Source organism: Pan paniscus, chromosome 5 (assembly GCF_029289425.2).
Source record: "Pan paniscus chromosome 5, NHGRI_mPanPan1-v2.0_pri, whole genome shotgun sequence".
NCBI classification, from domain to species: Eukaryota; Metazoa; Chordata; class Mammalia; order Primates; family Hominidae; genus Pan; species Pan paniscus.
The window spans coordinates 172,244,977-172,263,021 of NC_073254.2; the positions used below are offsets into that span (position 1 = coordinate 172,244,977).

The 18,045-nt window shown below is 38.0% G+C and overlaps 1 protein-coding gene across 21 annotated transcripts in view; it reads right to left on the reverse strand.

Annotated features, from left to right (window-relative positions):
* Positions 1-18,045, reverse strand: part of SYNE1 (spectrin repeat containing nuclear envelope protein 1) — a 519,329-nt gene that overhangs the window by 102,198 nt on the left and 399,086 nt on the right. For all 21 annotated transcript variants that reach the window (XM_055114235.2, XM_055114240.2, XM_034963099.3 and 18 more), the window contains 10 exons: positions 15,505-15,678; positions 12,796-12,927; positions 12,089-12,285; positions 10,649-10,781; positions 9,762-9,944; positions 8,102-8,251; positions 7,376-7,552; positions 6,534-6,689; positions 1,709-1,864; positions 417-587 (listed from right to left, as the gene is read on the reverse strand). In XM_055114235.2, the coding sequence (XP_054970210.2) occupies positions 417-587; positions 1,709-1,864; positions 6,534-6,689; positions 7,376-7,552; positions 8,102-8,251; positions 9,762-9,944; positions 10,649-10,781; positions 12,089-12,285; positions 12,796-12,927; positions 15,505-15,678 (1,629 nt within the window). The remainder of the gene's footprint in view (positions 1-416; positions 588-1,708; positions 1,865-6,533; positions 6,690-7,375; positions 7,553-8,101; positions 8,252-9,761; positions 9,945-10,648; positions 10,782-12,088; positions 12,286-12,795; positions 12,928-15,504; positions 15,679-18,045) is intronic.

The following is an 18,045-nucleotide window of genomic DNA, read 5'->3' on the forward strand; positions in this document are numbered from 1 at the left end:
GAATGGTTTAAACATTTACCACTTTTGCCGTTTTTCTCTTTGTTTTCTTTTGAACATTCCTTAGAATATGTTTGGAGATGCAGGATAAGAAGAGAAAAGGAAGACAAAAGGCAGTGACAATGAATCAAGGAGGTTCAGTTGGGCATAAAATCATTGTATAAAAGACAATGTGAGTATTTTTTACAACAGGATCTTGGAAACCATTTAGTTATATACCAGCTAATCCAGAATTTGGCACACACAGGCAAGTTTGCTCAAGTAACAATAACACAGGTAAAATTAATTTTAAAGATCTTAAAAAATAATTAAACGTAAACAACATATGGCAATATTTCAGGATGATGTCTCCATTTGGTAATTTTTCAGTTTTCTAAAATTAAAATGAACGTTAAGGATGTGTTAAATTAATTCCTTACCTGAAGATTGTCTACCTGAACTTGCACAGCTTCTAAGGAGCCAGTCAGCAGACGGAATCGGGAAAGAGAGTATCTGGCCTCCATGAGGTAACTGTTTATCTTGTCAAAGGCCACTTTGTGACTACTCCATTGGTCAAGCACTGATTTCAGCAGTATCTTTAATTGTCCAACCTTTTGAAAAAGACAAATATGGCTTATAATTTCATAATATCTAGAATGATGGAATATATATTCAATTGATGGGAAAATATTAACATCTAAGAACTTCATCAGGGTTTCAGGTATCATAAACAAACAAAACTAAAAAGAAAAAGATTTAAAAGGTAAAATGTATCAACTTTGAAATTTATGCCTTCCACACTTTAAACACTCATTTCTAAGTGGAAATGCTTAAAAGGGTAACTGATAAATATATATATATATGTATATATACACATATATACATATGTATACACATATATGTATATATATACATATATACATATATACGTATGTATACACATATATACATATGTATACACATATATATGTGTATATATATACATATATGTATATATATTTTTAAGTTATAAGAGGTTGATACTTTTAATAAAACAGTTTAAGAATTGTATTAAATGAGTGTTTCAAATGCATTAACTCATTTAATCCTCACAACACCTTATGAGATAGGTATAATCATTATCCCCATTTTACAGATGAGGAAACTGAGACACTAAGAGGTAATGAAAATTCCCAAGATTATACTGCTAGAATGTGAGAGATTTCAATTTGAATACAGGTAGTCAGGTCCCAGAAAGTGAAATCTATCTATAGCTATAACAATACCCATATCTATCTCACATATGCGCAAACACACACACACACACCCACGCGCACACACACACACACACACTCAGATAAATATCTTAAGACAAAACATCTAAGATATTCCTTCCTCATAATTATTTATCTCTGTCAGAAAAGTGTTTAGCTTGGTTTGCATCACTTAGATACAGATATCCACTTTGTATATCCTTTCCCAGGCTGGAGACAGATGTTTGAGAATGATCTATCGCCATGGGAATGGATGAGATCATTAAGAGAGTAATGTTTAAAATAAAGGCTTATTCTAGAAAACACCAGAAACTAGACTTTAAGAAAAAAAAAGAGGATAACGAAGTGGACTTAAAAGTACAAAGAGATAATGTATAGATTTGATTATTTCCTCCGTTACTTTAGGAAAACCAAAACCCAGAGTTTGGACAGAGCTGGCAAACACGGTCCTGGAGCTGGCTTTCTGTGAGCAATATTACCATGTGATCTAAATTTGCCCAGGTTTGGCCGAGCTCTCGCAGTGTGCTCATGACAATGCCAGAGACGTCTTCTTTCTTGTTCTGAATCAAAGCAAGTCCATTCTGCTCAATTTTCTCTACTTCTTTTTCTTTTGCTTTAATCAAATCTTCCAGATCCTGAAAGATTTAAAAAATAGTCACTTTAAATTGTTCTATTATGGAACTCTGGGGTGCACTGAAATTGGGCCATTATAGTTTCATGTCCTAAAAACCTTTTACTAATCCAAAAAGCTTATCTCTTTCAGAAGAGGCACTCCGCAGAAGTACTTCCTACACTCAAATGCAAAAAAAAAAAAAAAAGTCATCTTTTTACACATGGCAAATTAGCATAACTTTAAAAAAGTAAAATTTGGTATTCTACCAGATAAGGAAATGGTACTATGTAATTTTCTCAAGAGGCTGTGAGGAAAGAAATACATGTCAGAAACTGTAATATTATTTATATTATTAAGTTCATATATGTTGGTATTCAAAAAGTTACACTGCCTACCTCATAGGAAGAAATGTGATTGAATGTGGTATTCTGGGACCTAGTATCTGAGATTTAGTCACATTTCTACTACTATAAAGCTGAGTCACTTTGGGTAGGTGAGAAATTTCTACTGGGTCTCAGTTTCTTCAGATGGGAAATCAGAAGACTGACTTCAGATGGGAAAAGATCATCTGTATGATCCTCTCTCTCTAAAATACTCTGAATTCTATGTGATTCTGAAAGGCTTCAGGCTTCTTTGATGAATCAAATCCTCATTTTCTTTGGGATATGCATTCATAATTGTCAGTATAAAATGTTCAAGAATGAAAAGCAAAATGAAGAAAAGATCTGGAGCTCATACTAAACCTGTATCATAACCCTAATTTCTATTTTAATGCCATCTGAAAATTTGAGAAGCCCAGTGAAGCAGACTGAGACTGCTATCAACATTTTATAAATAAATAAATTGAAGATCAAGTCATCCGACCTGTCTTGGGTAAAAGAGCTGGTGAGGGATGGAGTGGGGATTAGAACCCAGTCTTTGGAGCCTATGGACTCCCAGCCTGATGCCAGAAGGGAGTCGGCTGAACCTCAGACTGTGGAGGGAATATAAATCCCATGTTGGGGTGATATGAAAAGCCAGGCATTAAGGCATGGTTACAGTCCCATATTCAGAAGTATACCCTCAGAACTAAAAGCAGATTTGTAGTTCTTGGAGATTCGAATGGAGAAAATTCCCAAATACTTTAACTTTGGATAACACCTCAATTGTATAAAAAATATTTTCACCCCCCTCATGATCCATACATGAGTAATAAGATTGAAATTGGATAGTGCTGCTGATAAGGTGTTAATGAGGAGTCCAGTCTCTGTTATATTAATTTCAAATGTCATGCCTCTTTAAAAATAATTTTTGCCTCTTTTATTTCTGTTTCTATTATGGTTCAACTTGTTAATCTCTCTCGACCTCATTTTTAAAATAGTAATAATAAGACATTTTCTCCTTACTCCAAGGGGATAAAATTAGGTAAATATATATAAAATATATTTTAAGCTGTCAAAAAGTAGCTAAATGTAAGATATTATTATGTTTAGCCATTTGGCAATGTGCCATGTTTCAGTGCAAATTTATTTATTTTTCTCTATTGAATTATCATGAAGCTATTTTTGTTTTGGTTAATTAGACACTCACGCATTTGGCAGCTTAAAGTGAACATTTTTGTTTTTCATATTGTTCTCTTATTTCCACTCTATAATTTTGTCACTACTTTGACAGCTTTGATAATTACCAGAGAATAAATATAGTGATTACTGGGGTTACAGGTCCTTTGTGTAGTATAGAAAATATAATTAATTTACTATTTATAACTTTTCTATTTCTGTAAAGAGATTAAAAGACCAGAAACAATCCTTCCAATATGTCTTTAATATGATTCTAAAATTCAACCATTAGAAATTGAGTTTATCCTCATTTTTCTATGATGTTAACTTTTTCTCGTGAGGAATATTAAATGAATGTTCCATTGCTTAGAAACTATTTCTAAAATGCCCTGCACACGTATGTTGGTAGAAGAGCAAAACCCATGAGGGAAACAGGGCTGAAATATATATTTTATAAAAAATAAAGGTGTGTTTCCCTTGCTTTCAATAATAATTAAAAGATGATTCAGTTTCTGATCAAAAAGGGGAAAGGCCAAACCTACCATTTTTAAAAACAACAAAACATTCTTAACTTCGATTAATTCATAAATATCAGTTTTATGTTGGTTTAAATTAATAAATCACCTATAAAAGACTGGGAAAATACTCAAGATTTTTAAAACAAAATAAAGCTGGAATCCAGTCACCAATTTAAGTATACTGGCTTGAATTTCACACTTTGGTCCAAAAAACAATTTCTCAAAAATGACAATTGTATCAGGACCTGTAGTATAGCCAAATAGAACCTTCCAGTTAGGCCATTGTGATTTATTTATATGCGTTGTCCCAAAATAATTATATGGGCTACTTTCATTCTGTCTTTTGTTTCAAAGATATGACTTTTCATTTGAAATCATGAACCGGCATCAGTACAAAGTTCTTTAAACCACACTTTAAGCTTTCCCTCCTGACACTGTCTGACCTGACTCTCTGAAAGACTAAAACTTAGGTCCTACACTTGGTAAAACATGGTCAAGCTGCTGCTATATTTTCCAGATGGTAAGGTGTCTCCCTGTTAAACAGAAGAAATGAACAGGAAAAGAAACAAAATGGAAAATGGCAGAAAAAGCTAAGTTAAAGAGAAGAAAAAAATACTAAGAGAGAGAAAAAGTAAAGTATGGAAGAAAAGAAGTGGAAAAAATAAAAGAAAATGCATATGATATTAATGTGGTATTTCAGTCTTTCAGCAGTAAAGTTTATCACAACCATGCAACCAGAAGGCACTCACTTTGCTAATTCTAATACGCAGAATTACCTTTCAAAATCAATGGATATATTTTAACTTAGGAACTCAACGAAAGTTATGACATTTTGTCCTCAGAAGTAAAGAGCTGAAATTCTGGATTACTTGTAGATTTTTGAATTTATGGCCTAAATCAGAAATACCACTGGCCTCTAGAAAACTGGAAATGCAATGAGACTAGTTGATGCATGTTCTTCATCTTCAGTCTTTAAGCCCCATTTTCTGACGTGAGGCTTTTTTTCTATTAAATAAAAAAACTATTATTACTTCAAGGTATTCTCTATACGATGTTTTTCTTTATCAATTTTATGCAGTCTCAAAATTGTAATCCATTAGCTGGGGAGCCAGCACTTCGCTTCCTTTTCAGAACCGAAAAGCTTTGATTAAGTGCTTAAATATACCTCTCTTTATATGTGTCCCAAACAGAAAACATGATGATTGGAAGAGAAATCATTACCAAAGTTCTTTCTTTTTGAAACCCGAAATAGAAAAACAAGATTTGCAGAGAGAAGCTTTTCTGTAGAATTACTTCACTGTTTAGTTTTCAATTGTTTTTAGGAAACACTATAAGGGAACAGTCATAATCTGTAATATTATATGAATTCACGAATTATTTTCAAAAATCTTATTACTGCATTAACTGCAATAGCTCACTTTTCTTTTGAGTACACAAGAAGACCTGTGGAAAGACTGTGTGTCCCTGAGTCACTGGAAAACATCTGGAATGTTACTGCTTCACCTGAACTTTCAATCCTCATCTCTCAGAGTAGAACAAGCACACTCCGTGTACTTCTCCATGTGACAAAAAAGGAAGTAACATGGATACTTCCTATTAATTAATAATGGGATATTATTAATAATTAATTAATAGGAATTCCACTGTGAAGTGCTTGTTCAGAGGAGGTGAACGGGAATCCAACTAAGCCTCTAGTGCTAACTTCCATTTATAGGACATACAGAGGAGAGAAGAACAAATTAAACAACATCTTAAGGACATTCATAGGCCAATCCTGAACATGGCACCCATCAACAGTTTCTGTGACAGGTTATGGTCTTAAAAAAGTATTCAAAAGATTTAAGAGATCTAACAAGCAAATGTAGCATATGGAGATTGTTTGCATCCTTATTTTGAATAAGTTAACGTATAAAAGACATTTTAAAGACAACCGAGGAAATAGGATTATGGGTTGAACATAAAATAATACTAGAAATTATTAAACTTTTGGTGGTGATAATAATATGGATGCATTAAGAAAATGTCTATTTTTCAAAGATATATATTGTAGTATGTAAGAATAAAGTGACATGATGTCTGGTATTTACTATGATATCTATTTTAGAAAAAGAAATAATTTAGGCAATTTTTTTTTTTTCTTGGAAACAGGGTCTCACTCTGTCACCCAGGCTGAAGTGCCATGGTGTAAACATGGCTTACTGCAGCCTCGATCTCCTGAATTCAAGCAATCCTCCCACCTCAGCCTCCTGAGTAGCTGGGACTACAGGGGCAAGCACCACCATGTCTGGCTGATTTTTGTAGCTTTTTGTAGAGAGAGGGTTTCACCATGTTGCCCAGGCTGCAAATCTTGATAATTATTAAATCTGATGCTCAGTATACAGGGTTCATAGCATTTCTCTCTACTTATGAGTATGTTTGAAAATTTTCATAATTTCAAATTTTTAAAAACAAGTGAAAAAAACCTAATGTATTTTTTAAAAACCCTATAAACTCACAAAATCAGCAAAATTTGTTACTAAATGCAACTTTTAAATATTTAAAAAAAATTTAACTTGCAACTCTCAAGGCCTATAAACATATTAGCATACGCTATGAAATTGTGAGATGGTGCATGTTAGCCACCTGGACAAGTTACCTGACAGTCTTTCAGTGCATTTTGAACAGAAGCCTGATCTCCAATTCGATGCTGTTGTTTTAGTCTCTTTTCCTGGGTTTCAAACCATGTTTTCAGACATTGTACATTATTTTCATATTCTGACCAAGATTCCAATAAGCCTTCCAACAGCTGGATCTGAACAAACACAATAAAATGAAATTTGCAACTTTATTTTAATAAAATCAAATCATTAGCAGACTAATTATTCTAGCCAGTATTTTCTCCAAATTAAGAATTCTTAAAATACAGTTCATCGTATATATGATTTAAAACAGGGGTGTCTAATCTTTTGGCTTCCCTGGGCCACACTGGAAGAAGAAGAATTGTCTTGAGCCACACATAAAATAAACGAACACTAACAATAGCCGATGATCTTAAAAAAAAAAATTGCAAAAGAATCTCATAATGTTTTAAGAAAGTTTACGAATTTGTGTTGGGCTGCATTCAAGACCGTCCTGGGCCGCATGCAGCCCGTGGGCTGGGCAAGCTTGATTTAATAAATGAATTTCATAAAGTACGAATCAATGACTATTACCGGGAAGCAAGAAAGGACTAAAGTCAACTTGAAGCAAAGGCAAAATAAATCAAGAGGCATCTTTAGAAAACTGAAACACCATGAAATATACAAAGAGCAGAGAATGTATAAGAGAAAATCATCAACAGGTTAAAGAAAGTTTAGGGTGATTAACCTTCATCGGTATTATTGGAAGCGTTCTTTGCCCAGTATAGCCACACTACTTGTGAACCCAGTCTTCCTTACAGAGTGTGCCTGTTCTTGGGGTTTGCATGTAAATCTGGACAGTGGGAAGCCACTGGCTTACCTTCTCAGTTACTAGACCTTGCAGAATTTGCCAACTTTTATTCATTGCTCCAAGTTGCTCAGCAAAATCAGTCTTATCACTACGCTTACTTTCCACATCCTGACTGCTGATTTGTAGCACGGACTGGTTCACAAAATCCACCGTCAGCTGTTTACAGTTAATGTCTATCTTAAAACCCTAAAAAAAAAGAGGAGAAAATAAGATTATACAATAAATGTCTCATTGGTTTTCCAGGAGTTGGAAAGCCTTAAGTAACCTTAATATTAATATTATCACTTCCATAACTCAGCTGAAATGGCACAATTTGTCTGTATTCACACAACCCATTATTTTTAGAAGCCGAATATATATTTGTATACGTTTATATGAACATAAACACAGATATACGTGTATATGTGTGTGTGTGTCTGTGTGTATATATTTAGGTAGAAGATTTAGAACTAGATAAATTATATAACCTCACTATAAAATATTTATAAATTTATTTTTATAATTTCTGTAATTCTTTAAGAATAACACAAAATTATTCAAAATCATTCCTAGTACTAGATATTTCTTCTTATTTCTATAACTGATAATGCATTTTTCTTGCTCTTGAATTCCTATCTGGTCACTGCATAGGAAACATACATTCCAAGACTTGATTACCATAATTTGAGTTTTTTAGTTCTTTCAAATAAAATGGTCTGAAAATATGAAAAGTTAAAAACAAAAAATTTTAATTACCTTATATTTCTGAAGGTATTCATGAATTGCCTTGTAACCTATGGAATTTTTAATATTATCTTCATCCTTCTGAATAACATTTTCCATTAGAGAAATCCAACTCATGACTTCAGAAATGGCATGGCGGGAAGGCAGTTTATCCATCTGGAGCTGTCCAAGTCAGGGAGAGAACCAGTCCCAAGTGTTAAAATGGAAACCCCAACTTCTGCTAACTTAAAAACCCTACAATAATTCTTAAAAATGTACCAAGAGAGATAACACTCCTTAATGACATTTGGAGATCTTACCCTTTTTGAAAGCTTGAAGTTAAACATCAGGCAAATGCTGAACAATAATAGTCATTTTATGTTCACTTGATATCCAATACTGTAAACACTGTATAAACATTAACTAATTAATCAAAACACCAGAAAGAAGAGAATATTATTCTTATTTTATAACTAGTTTTATGAGTCTAAAAAAACTTAACCACAAAACATTCAACAGATGTATTTTATTAATTATCTTGTAAAATCTCTGCATATTATGACTCAGGAATGTTAAAAGAAGAAAGAAAAATACCACACTACAAGCTATCATTTTCTAGAGTTTTTGGCACTCTAATATTTATTCCTAAGAGCATAGCCAATTTCCTCAGTCCTTAGCTGATATACAGTACTTACAATTCGAAATCTTACTTAACATATCACACATTTATGCATATGTGTATTACGATGATTTGGAGGAACAAAAGCAATCATTTAAAATCTTTGTATATCAACTTCTGTGTGGTGCTGAAAGATATAGCAATGAACGTGGGTTGGTTCCTGCCCTTTGGGGGCGCACAGCTGTTGCTTAGGAGAGATTAGGCATGTACACAAAACACAGCTATCCTGCCTGAAACACAGTGATGAGTGTCAAAGAGAGATAAAGATAAAATATTCTGGGATTTCAGGGGAGGTGGGTGTATTTTCAGATAAGAGGATTATTTACATCTACTGAATGCCAGTTGCTCTCCTATACATAAGATATTTTTAACATATATTACGTTCTAAATTTTCATAACCATTCACTTTATGAGAAAAGTGTATGTAACTGTCCACATTTTATCTGAGAGAAAACAGAGTTTAAACAAAGCCAGACAAACATTCCAATACACATACCCACACCCACATACACACATTAAAGAAACCCTCAGAGGAAATGCCTTTGGGGCAGGGCTTTGTAGCCTAGTTCACTCTTTTTTTTTTTGGAGACAGTCTCACTGTCACCCAGGCTGGAGTGCAGTGGCGCGATCTCGGCTCACTCCATCTGCCTCCCCAGTTCAAACAATTCTGCTGCCTCAGCCTCCCGAGTAGCTGGGACTACAGGCGCACACCGCCACGCCAGGCTAATTTTTTGTATTTTAGTAGAGACGGGGTTTCACCGTGTTGCCCAGGCTGGTCTTGAACTCCTGAGCTCAGGCAATCCACCCTCCTCAGCCTCCCTAAGTGCTAGGATTACAGGTGCGAGCCACCGCGCCCGGCCAGAGTTCACTCAATATTAATACAACGGGAGAGAGAAGAGGCCAGGTGTCTGGGACAAAGCTGATATAAATTTGTGAGCAAAAGCAAATTAATGTATTTCTCCATGTCAAATAGCTTAAGTCAGCTATTTCCCACGAAAGCAATCCTTTCTATACCTGGTGGAGCTTCTCCTGGACAGCTGGGATATTGGTTAGCAGGTCAGTCCACTGGCTATCAATGCGCGACAGCTCAGAGCGCAGCGTGGCTGTGTCCACCTTTTTTAGTCGAAGGAGCTGATTTCCAGTACTCAGAACAGATGATTTCAGGGAAGACTGGGCATCCACTTCTTTAGAAAACTCCTGAAACAAGTAGCGATGTTCAAATTAGGGTTAAATAGCTAGACCATTCATTAAAAGGAAAGCGACCAATTTAGTGCATGAAACAATTTCCTTTACATCCTGGAGGGGGTTATGCTGAACACTCAAAAGAAAATGAAAGCAGTACACCCTTGCCCTCGAATGAAAGGAAACTACGAAGCCCCGACTTGAGAACTACTTGGAAGAGGCAGTGTTGAGTCACTGAGCCCTATTACTTTGCATAATTATGGAACACACATAGTCAACATTAATATATTCTCTATAGCTTAGTTTATTAAGTATATCCACTGATGGTTGACTTCCTTTCTTTTCTTTTCTTTTTTTCTTTTTAGATGGAGTCGCTCGCTCTGTTGCCCAGGCTGGAGTGCAGTGGCGCAATCTCAGCTCGCTGCAATCTCTGCCTTCCGGGTTCAAGCGATTCTCCTGCCTCAGCCTCCTGAGTAGCTGGGATTATAGGCATGCACTACCACGCCCAGCTAATATTTGTATTTTTAGTAGAGACAGGGTTTCACCATGTTGGTCAGGCTGGTCCCGAACTCCTGACCTCGTGATCTGACTGCTTGGCCTCCCAAAGTGTGGGATTACAGGTGTGAGCCACCGCACCTGGCCTGACTTCTTTTCTACTGGTGTACGGGTCAGGCCTAACTTACAGGCCTGAATCAAATGCTTTAGATTCTTAGACTTACCAGGAAAGCATTTAGATGATCACGGACCATTTCCAGCTCTTGTGGGACTGTCACAGATTGCTGAGTCCAAAATTCTAGCCGGTCTTTTGCAGATTGTAACCAGTGAATTAGATCTGCAGATTCACTTTGATATCTGTTAAGTATATTATGGAGTCCATTAAGTAAACATTTCATCCCTATCTTCTACTCACCTACGTTACTCACCAATGCCAACAGTTTTAAAACAAGAGGTCTGAAAATTTAGAAGAAAAATGCATGAGGTTGGCACTCTGAAATTTTCTTCATATTGATACCTTTATCAAGCCTGTCTCTCTGGGTTTCCGCTGGCCTGTCTTTAAGCTGGGTATAAAAATATCTTTCCCCTACTCTTTCACATTGATGCTACTTAGAAAATATTAGATGATGGTTACAAAAAGTCCTTTGAAATAAAGGCGGCTTAGACACAGACTATGTCATTATGTAAAAATCAACCCTCCACCCTGCTGAATGCTTCCCATTGCCCTTGAGAAGCTTCTGCTTCTCAATCCATGTTTTCTCTTTCTCTCCCTCTCAGGCTTTACTGTGATATCTCAGACACAGTGATTAGGCAAGGGAGGGTGAAACTCAAAGGTAAGGTGCCTTATGCATCTGCCTCCCTGCTCACTTCTAATTATATGTTTATATGAGTATACAAGAATCCAAGTGAGGACTTTCTACTTTTCTTTTGTTTTTGAGATGGAGTTTCACTCTTGTTGCCCAGGCTGGAGTGCAATGGTGCAATCTTGGCTCACTGCAACCTCCCCTTCCCGGGTTCAAGCGATTCTCTTGCCTCAGCCTCCTGAGTAGCTGGGATTACAGGCATGCACCACCACACCTGGCTAATTTTGTATTTTTAGTAGAAATGGGGTTTCTCCATGTTGGTCAGGCTGGTCTCGAACTCCTGACCTCAGGGGATCTGCCCGCCTCAGCCTCCCAAAGTGTTGGGATTACAGGCGTGAGCCACTGCGCCTGGCCTCTGCTTATCTTTATTTTCCAAACTATACAATAAGTTTCTAGAGGAGCCATGTCACTTTCAAGTGAATATCTACTTGCCTTATTTATTTATTTATTTTTGAGACACAGTCTCACTCTATTGCCCAGGCTGGAGTACAGTAGCATGATCATGGCTCACTGCAGCCTCAACCTCCCAGGCTGAAGCAATCCTCCCACTTCAGCCTCTCCAATAGCAGGGACCACAGGCATGTGCCACCATACCTAGTCCTTTTGTAATTTTTTTGTAGAGATTGGGGTCTTACTATGTTGCCCAGGCTGGTCTTGAACTCCTGGCCTCAAGCAGTCCTCCCGTATTGGCCTCCACAAGTAATGAGATTATAGGTTTGAGCCATCATCCCCCACCTGCACTAGCCTTATTAATACAATGCAGCACTTATCTAAAAATATACAAAACAGTCATTGTATTACCTGGTCCAGTGTTTCAATATTGTTTCCAGTCTGTGAAGTTCCTTAGACACTTTATTGGTGTTACTTAGCCAGCGCTCTCCAAGTTGATTTAGTTGGCTTTCTAGATCTGAGCAGCTGATGGATATCAGAAGTCGTTTCCCATCATCTAATACTTGATATAATTTGGGCTGGTATTCATTAAGGCTAGATTTTAAATGCTAAAATATTGAAATTATTGAGTTAAAAGTTTGGATATGCAATTTTTGTCTTTAAGAATTATAATTTCTCTGGTACCTACAATGTTCCCATTACCTGTTATTCAAACTTAAACTATACTCACTCAAGTAACATTGAAAACTTTAAGATGTTTCATCTATATTTAAGTATAGACAGTCTCCTTTTGTTATTATTATTTTTTTGGTAATGACTTTAGGTGGATTTAAAACTGTCAAATTATTATTTCAAGAATTGTGTGGCATCAGCATAAACTACAGAAAACGCTTGGTGGAGCCTGAATTTTCAAAAAGAGCTCTCAGTAAAAAAAAAGAAAAAAGAAAGACTTTTAATAATGTCCAACTATAAATAACAGAAACATTATCTCCTTTCAATGTCAATAACTTGAAAGAAAAGTAAAAGTACTAATAAAATAATTGATCACAAGTTTGTTTACATTCTGTTAAAACTATTGGTAAGTTTCTAAAGGCAATGTGGCGGCTTGTGACACCAACCTGGTAGAGTGTTATGCGGTCAATAAGCCTGTCCTCGTTCTCCTCCACCAGACCCACGCTTGGGATGCTGCTTTCCACCACCTCCAGCTGTCTGCTGAGCTCCTGCTGGTCCTCATCCAGATGGGACCACGTCTAGAAACACAACATGAGTCTGTGAGCTAAAAAAACCCTCATTAGCGAAAGACATTCTTCCTTGGGTGCAAAATACGTGCTTGACAGTCTCTCCTTAAAGTTATATCAGAGATGTTTGCGTTGGGGCTTGCTTTGGGAAGCAAAAGATGGCTTTAAAGCAAGTAATCAAATGGTGACCCTTGAAAGCATTGTGAATGGGCTCTGGAATCTGCCACTAAGCCCCTTTACGACTGTGAGTAAGCTACTAAACTCTGTACCTCTTTTCCATACATTACAATGGGGATAATAATAGCTATCTTCTCCATCATGAGGATTAAATGGAATAATGTATGCAGTGTACCTTCTATTGGGTATGCACTTTTTTTTTTTTTTTTAGATAGGCTCTCACTCTGTTGCCTAGGCTGGAGTACAGTGGCACAATCATGGATCACTGTAGACTCGAACTCCTGGGCTCAAGGGATCCTCCTGCTTCATCCTCCCAAGTAGCTGGGACCACAGGCGCATTCCACCACACCAGGTTAACTTAAAAAAATTTTTTTTGTAGAGATGGGGGTCTCACTATGTTGTCCAGGCTGGTCTCAAACTCCTGGCATCAAGAGATCCTCCTGCTTCAGCCTCCCAAAGTGCTGGGATTCCAGGCATGAGCCACCACATCTAGCCCAGGTATGCATGGTTTTATTCTTTACCACAGTAAGGATTTAAGTCAAAAGGATGGGGATGTTTGCCTTTCATGTAACGAGTAAACAAATTAATTACATTTGCATATGAAACATATCTATAAATATGAATATATAGTTTATATATTCTGTTAAAGAAAAATACCACATCACTTATTACTAAGTTCAGACTTTTATTTTATTTAAAACTGGAAAACACTCTTTAAAAGATCAGTTGAAGTCTTTTCCAGTAATTTACACTGTGGGTCAGCAGTTTCTCAGTGTGAGTATGCTCACTTCACTGTGCAGTTGGAGTGGCAACAGGGCACAGTAGTAGAAACCCATGCTTTTTAAATACACTTACCAAATATCTATTGCCTGGTACTTTCAATGCCTAGGGATCTGGGAGTAAATAAAACAGACACAAACCCAGGCCTTCTAGTGAGGAGAGACAGGCAATCAATAATAAACAATAAACCAAAAACAAACAATAAGTTGTATGGTATAATACAGTTCTTGTGCTGTGGAAGAATAAAACAGAACTGGGTAGGGGTGGGAGGGAATGCCCAGGTGTGTGCCTGGTGGGGCTACAATTTAAATGGTGTCATCAGGTAAGTTTCATGGAGAAACACACATTTCAGGTCGTGAAGTCAGACAGATGAAGGTGTGATCTCTGAATCTGCCACCAATTAACCACGTGTCTTGGCAAACAGTTGCTCCCAGACTCATTGCTGAAACAGGGATTCAAAATTCTATCTCAAAGGGTTATGATAAAGATGAGATGGATTCATGTAAATGTAAGAAGTCTTGCCAGGGACCTGACATGTCAATAAAGTGTAACTATTATTACAGAGATTTCGAACGTTAAAGGTAGATGTCTCTCCAAAATATAGGGAATTCCACATCAGGGAATTCCACATCTGGGATTTGGGGGTTAGCTACCTATGAAAATGTTGGCCCAGGGAAAATCCCATTTAGAAAAAATGCAAATACGACATGCAGGCAACCCAGTTAAGATCAGTAATATTGTGGGAGTGGGTGGGGAAGTCAACAAAGGGGAGAGAGATTATAATCTCTAAAACTTGCAAGGGAAAGAGGAAGAATGAGAAAGCAGGAACAGTTCAGGGCAACTGATACAGTTACTGAAGAAAGAAAGGGGACTGTTCCATCAATAATGTCCTACATTTCCACGGGGTTCTATAGCTTGCCAGTAGCCACCACTGAGCACTACTCTGTTCCAAGAGCAACCACATTTGGGACAGAAAAAAATATTTCTACATTTTACTTTCATTTTTTTTTTTTTTGAGACAGAGTTTCACTCCCGTTGCCCAGGCTGGAGTGCAATGGTGTGATCTTGGCTCACTGCAACCACTGCCTCCCGGTTCAAGCGATTCTCCTGCCTCAGCCTCCCAAGTAGCTGAGATTACAGGCACCCACGACGACGTCCGGCTAATTTTTTGTATTTTTAGTAGAGACGGGGTTTCAACATATTGGTTTGTTTCATCATGTTGGCCAGGCTGGTCTCGAACTCCTGACCTCAAGTGATCCACCCGTCTCAGCCTCCCAAAGTGCTGGGATGACAGGTGTGAGCCACTGCACCTGGCCTATTTCTACATTTTTCATACTCTTAAGTAAGCTATCAGTTTGAATATCAAAACCCCAAATATCTTCATGCATAGTCTGAAGTCAGTGTGTATCTATCTTACTTTCAACATGGCACAGCAGATAGCCAAATGTACACAGAAAACACAGGGGGAATAAGCAACACAGAACCATAGGAAAAGTGCAGTCCTGAGCCCGAGAGCGCAGCTAGTTCTGAGGTTACGTGAGGCAAACTGCATGGATAGATACATCTTGCATTAAAGGTCTATTTTGCAGCAGGAAGTTTGCAGCACAGAAGATATGACATCAATGGTCTCACCTCTAGAATGTACTCCAGCTCCACACCCCTCTTGTGAGCCCGTTTCAGTACAGCAGAAGCCTGAGCCATCAGCTCTGTATGGAACTGGGTTTCCTTTTGGACTGCAAAGCTGATTATCTTTCTGAAGAGTGTTTCAGTCAAGATCATATGAGATTCCAGGCCCTGAAAGTATTCCTGCAATTTTTCAGGGAGAAAGAAGTCAGCAACTCATTCATATATTATTTTAGAATCAAAATTGGTTTAGGGCCGGGTGCGGTGGCTCACGCCTGTAATCCCAACAGTTGGGGAGGCTGAAGTGGGTGGATTACCTGAGGTCAAGAGCTCAAGACCAGCCTGGCCAACGTGGTGGAATCCGTTTCTACTAAAAATACAAAAATTAGCCGGGCATGCTGGTGTGTGCCTGTAATCCTAGCTACTCAGGAGGCTGAGGCACAAGAATCGCTTGAACCTGGGAGGCCGAGGTTGCAGTGAGCCAAGATCGCGCCACTGCACTCCAGCCTGGGTGGAGAGGAGTTCACACCAACCCAGCGCTGGAGCTGAGTAGACAGCTCTGCATTTCTAGAGGAGAGTGAGGAGTGCACGAGGAGTCCTTGACCAGGACAAGGGAGGGCAGAGGGAGCAACTAGGACCAGGTGTAGAAATGGGCAAAAAGGAAACACAGGGAAAGGTAGAGGTAAGAACGAAGGTGGGCTCCTTTGAAGAGAGGCTCTGAGTTTTTCTTTGCCAGGACAGTTGGAGCTCTGGTTGGAGACTCCGTCTCAAAATAAACAAACAAACAAACAAAAAACATTGCTTTCCTTCCTCCACGGCTGGGCTTGGGCTCTACTTTCTGAACCTCTAGGATGTTTGTGTGCTCATTCCATGTTGTCAAGCACAGCTTTATATGCACTGATTGATATTATAAATTTGCTTTCCTTGTATTATACCTACACATAACAGAACTGTAGGCCTTGCGCCATCCTACTAATGTTTTTGAAATGTTACCGTTTGTGTATAATAGACCCTGGAGGATGGAGATTGAGCTTATCCCATTTCCTGTTCCCAGTACCATGATAAAATGGAAGAACTGGCAACTGATAATGACAGTTAACATTAATTATGTGCTTACTGTTTGCTAGGCACTCCATAAATACTTTATCTGACTCATCTCATCCTCCTAACAACTCTATAACTCTATGAGATAGGCAGTTTTGTTTCCAGTTTTACAGATGAGAACACTGAGCCCCCCCAGTCTATGTAGCTTGCCCAAGGTCACATAGCTAGTCACGGCAGAGCTTGGGGTTCAAACCCAAGGGCAGTGTGGCTTTATCTGTGCTTCTCACCAGCACTGCAGAACTCTCCCTCAGAAAATGGGCTGGTGAGTAGAAGCTAGAATCATTATTTTTAACCAACAATTACCAAATCAGAGTCCTAAAGTTGGAGGAGACTTTGAAGTTCATCTAGCCCAACATGCAATGAAAGCTGAGATTCCTTTTACAAGCCCATCTCCCCTAAAAGCCTTGGCTGGACTTCTCATGGCCAGAAGGGCTGTCTGCTCAATGGCAGCTTACTCCTTTTATAGTTCTTTTTCTATTGAGGTTTATTTCCCTGTTATTTATACTCATTGATCCTAGTTTCCCCTCTGGAATAACTCAGAATGATCTTTTATTGCTATGGTCAACAATGTGAGAAACACCAGCTGTGGACTTTAAAGCAATGTTTTCAAAGCCAAATGATAAGGTTTTAATAAATCATGAAGCTTTGGACAAAAACGTCTGGGAAAAAATAGGAATGACAATTTGAAAAAGACAAAAAAAGACCCACCTTTACAAGCCACCAGAGAGCTACACAATGGTAGAAGATTTAAACTTCTATAACCCAATGGGATTTTTTAGTTTCCCTACAGGAAATTCCCATAGTCTAGAAGGCTGGGTTTCTGGACTGGCAAAATTGCTTTCCGTAATCATTGCCAATAATGCAAGAGCTGTGTGTGTGTGTGTGTGTGTGTGTGTGTGTGTGTGAGTGAAATACGCATTCTTCTACCATGGAGTAGTGTCCAACCTGAGCTTGGCTGTGGCACACAACGATGGAGTGATTTCGGGCCTCCCAAGTTTGATTACATAGTAAACGGCCTTGCTGTTCCCAGGGAGAAAGTCTGAAGTCTACAGCAACTAGAGGAGTATATGTGTAAGGGTCAGAGGATCTAAACAATGCATGTAAAAGACACCAACCCAACCCTGGATCTGAGTAGTCAGCTCTGCATTTCTAGAGGAGAGCAAGGAGTGAGCAAGGAGTCCTTGACGAGGACAAGGGAGGGCAAAGAGAGCAACTGGGACCAGGTGGACAAATGGGCAAAAAGGAAACACAGGGAAAGGTGGAGTTAAGAATGAAGGTGGGCTCCTTTGAAGAGAGGCTCTGAGTTTTCCTTTGATTTTAGCTCATCTAGGGAGAAAGCCTGGCTAATACTAGTGAGGAACTGATAGGTAAAATTACAGGTAAGTTGATTTTCTTTTTTAATTTACAACATTATAGAAACATATCCCCTATAATTTCTCTGTGCTA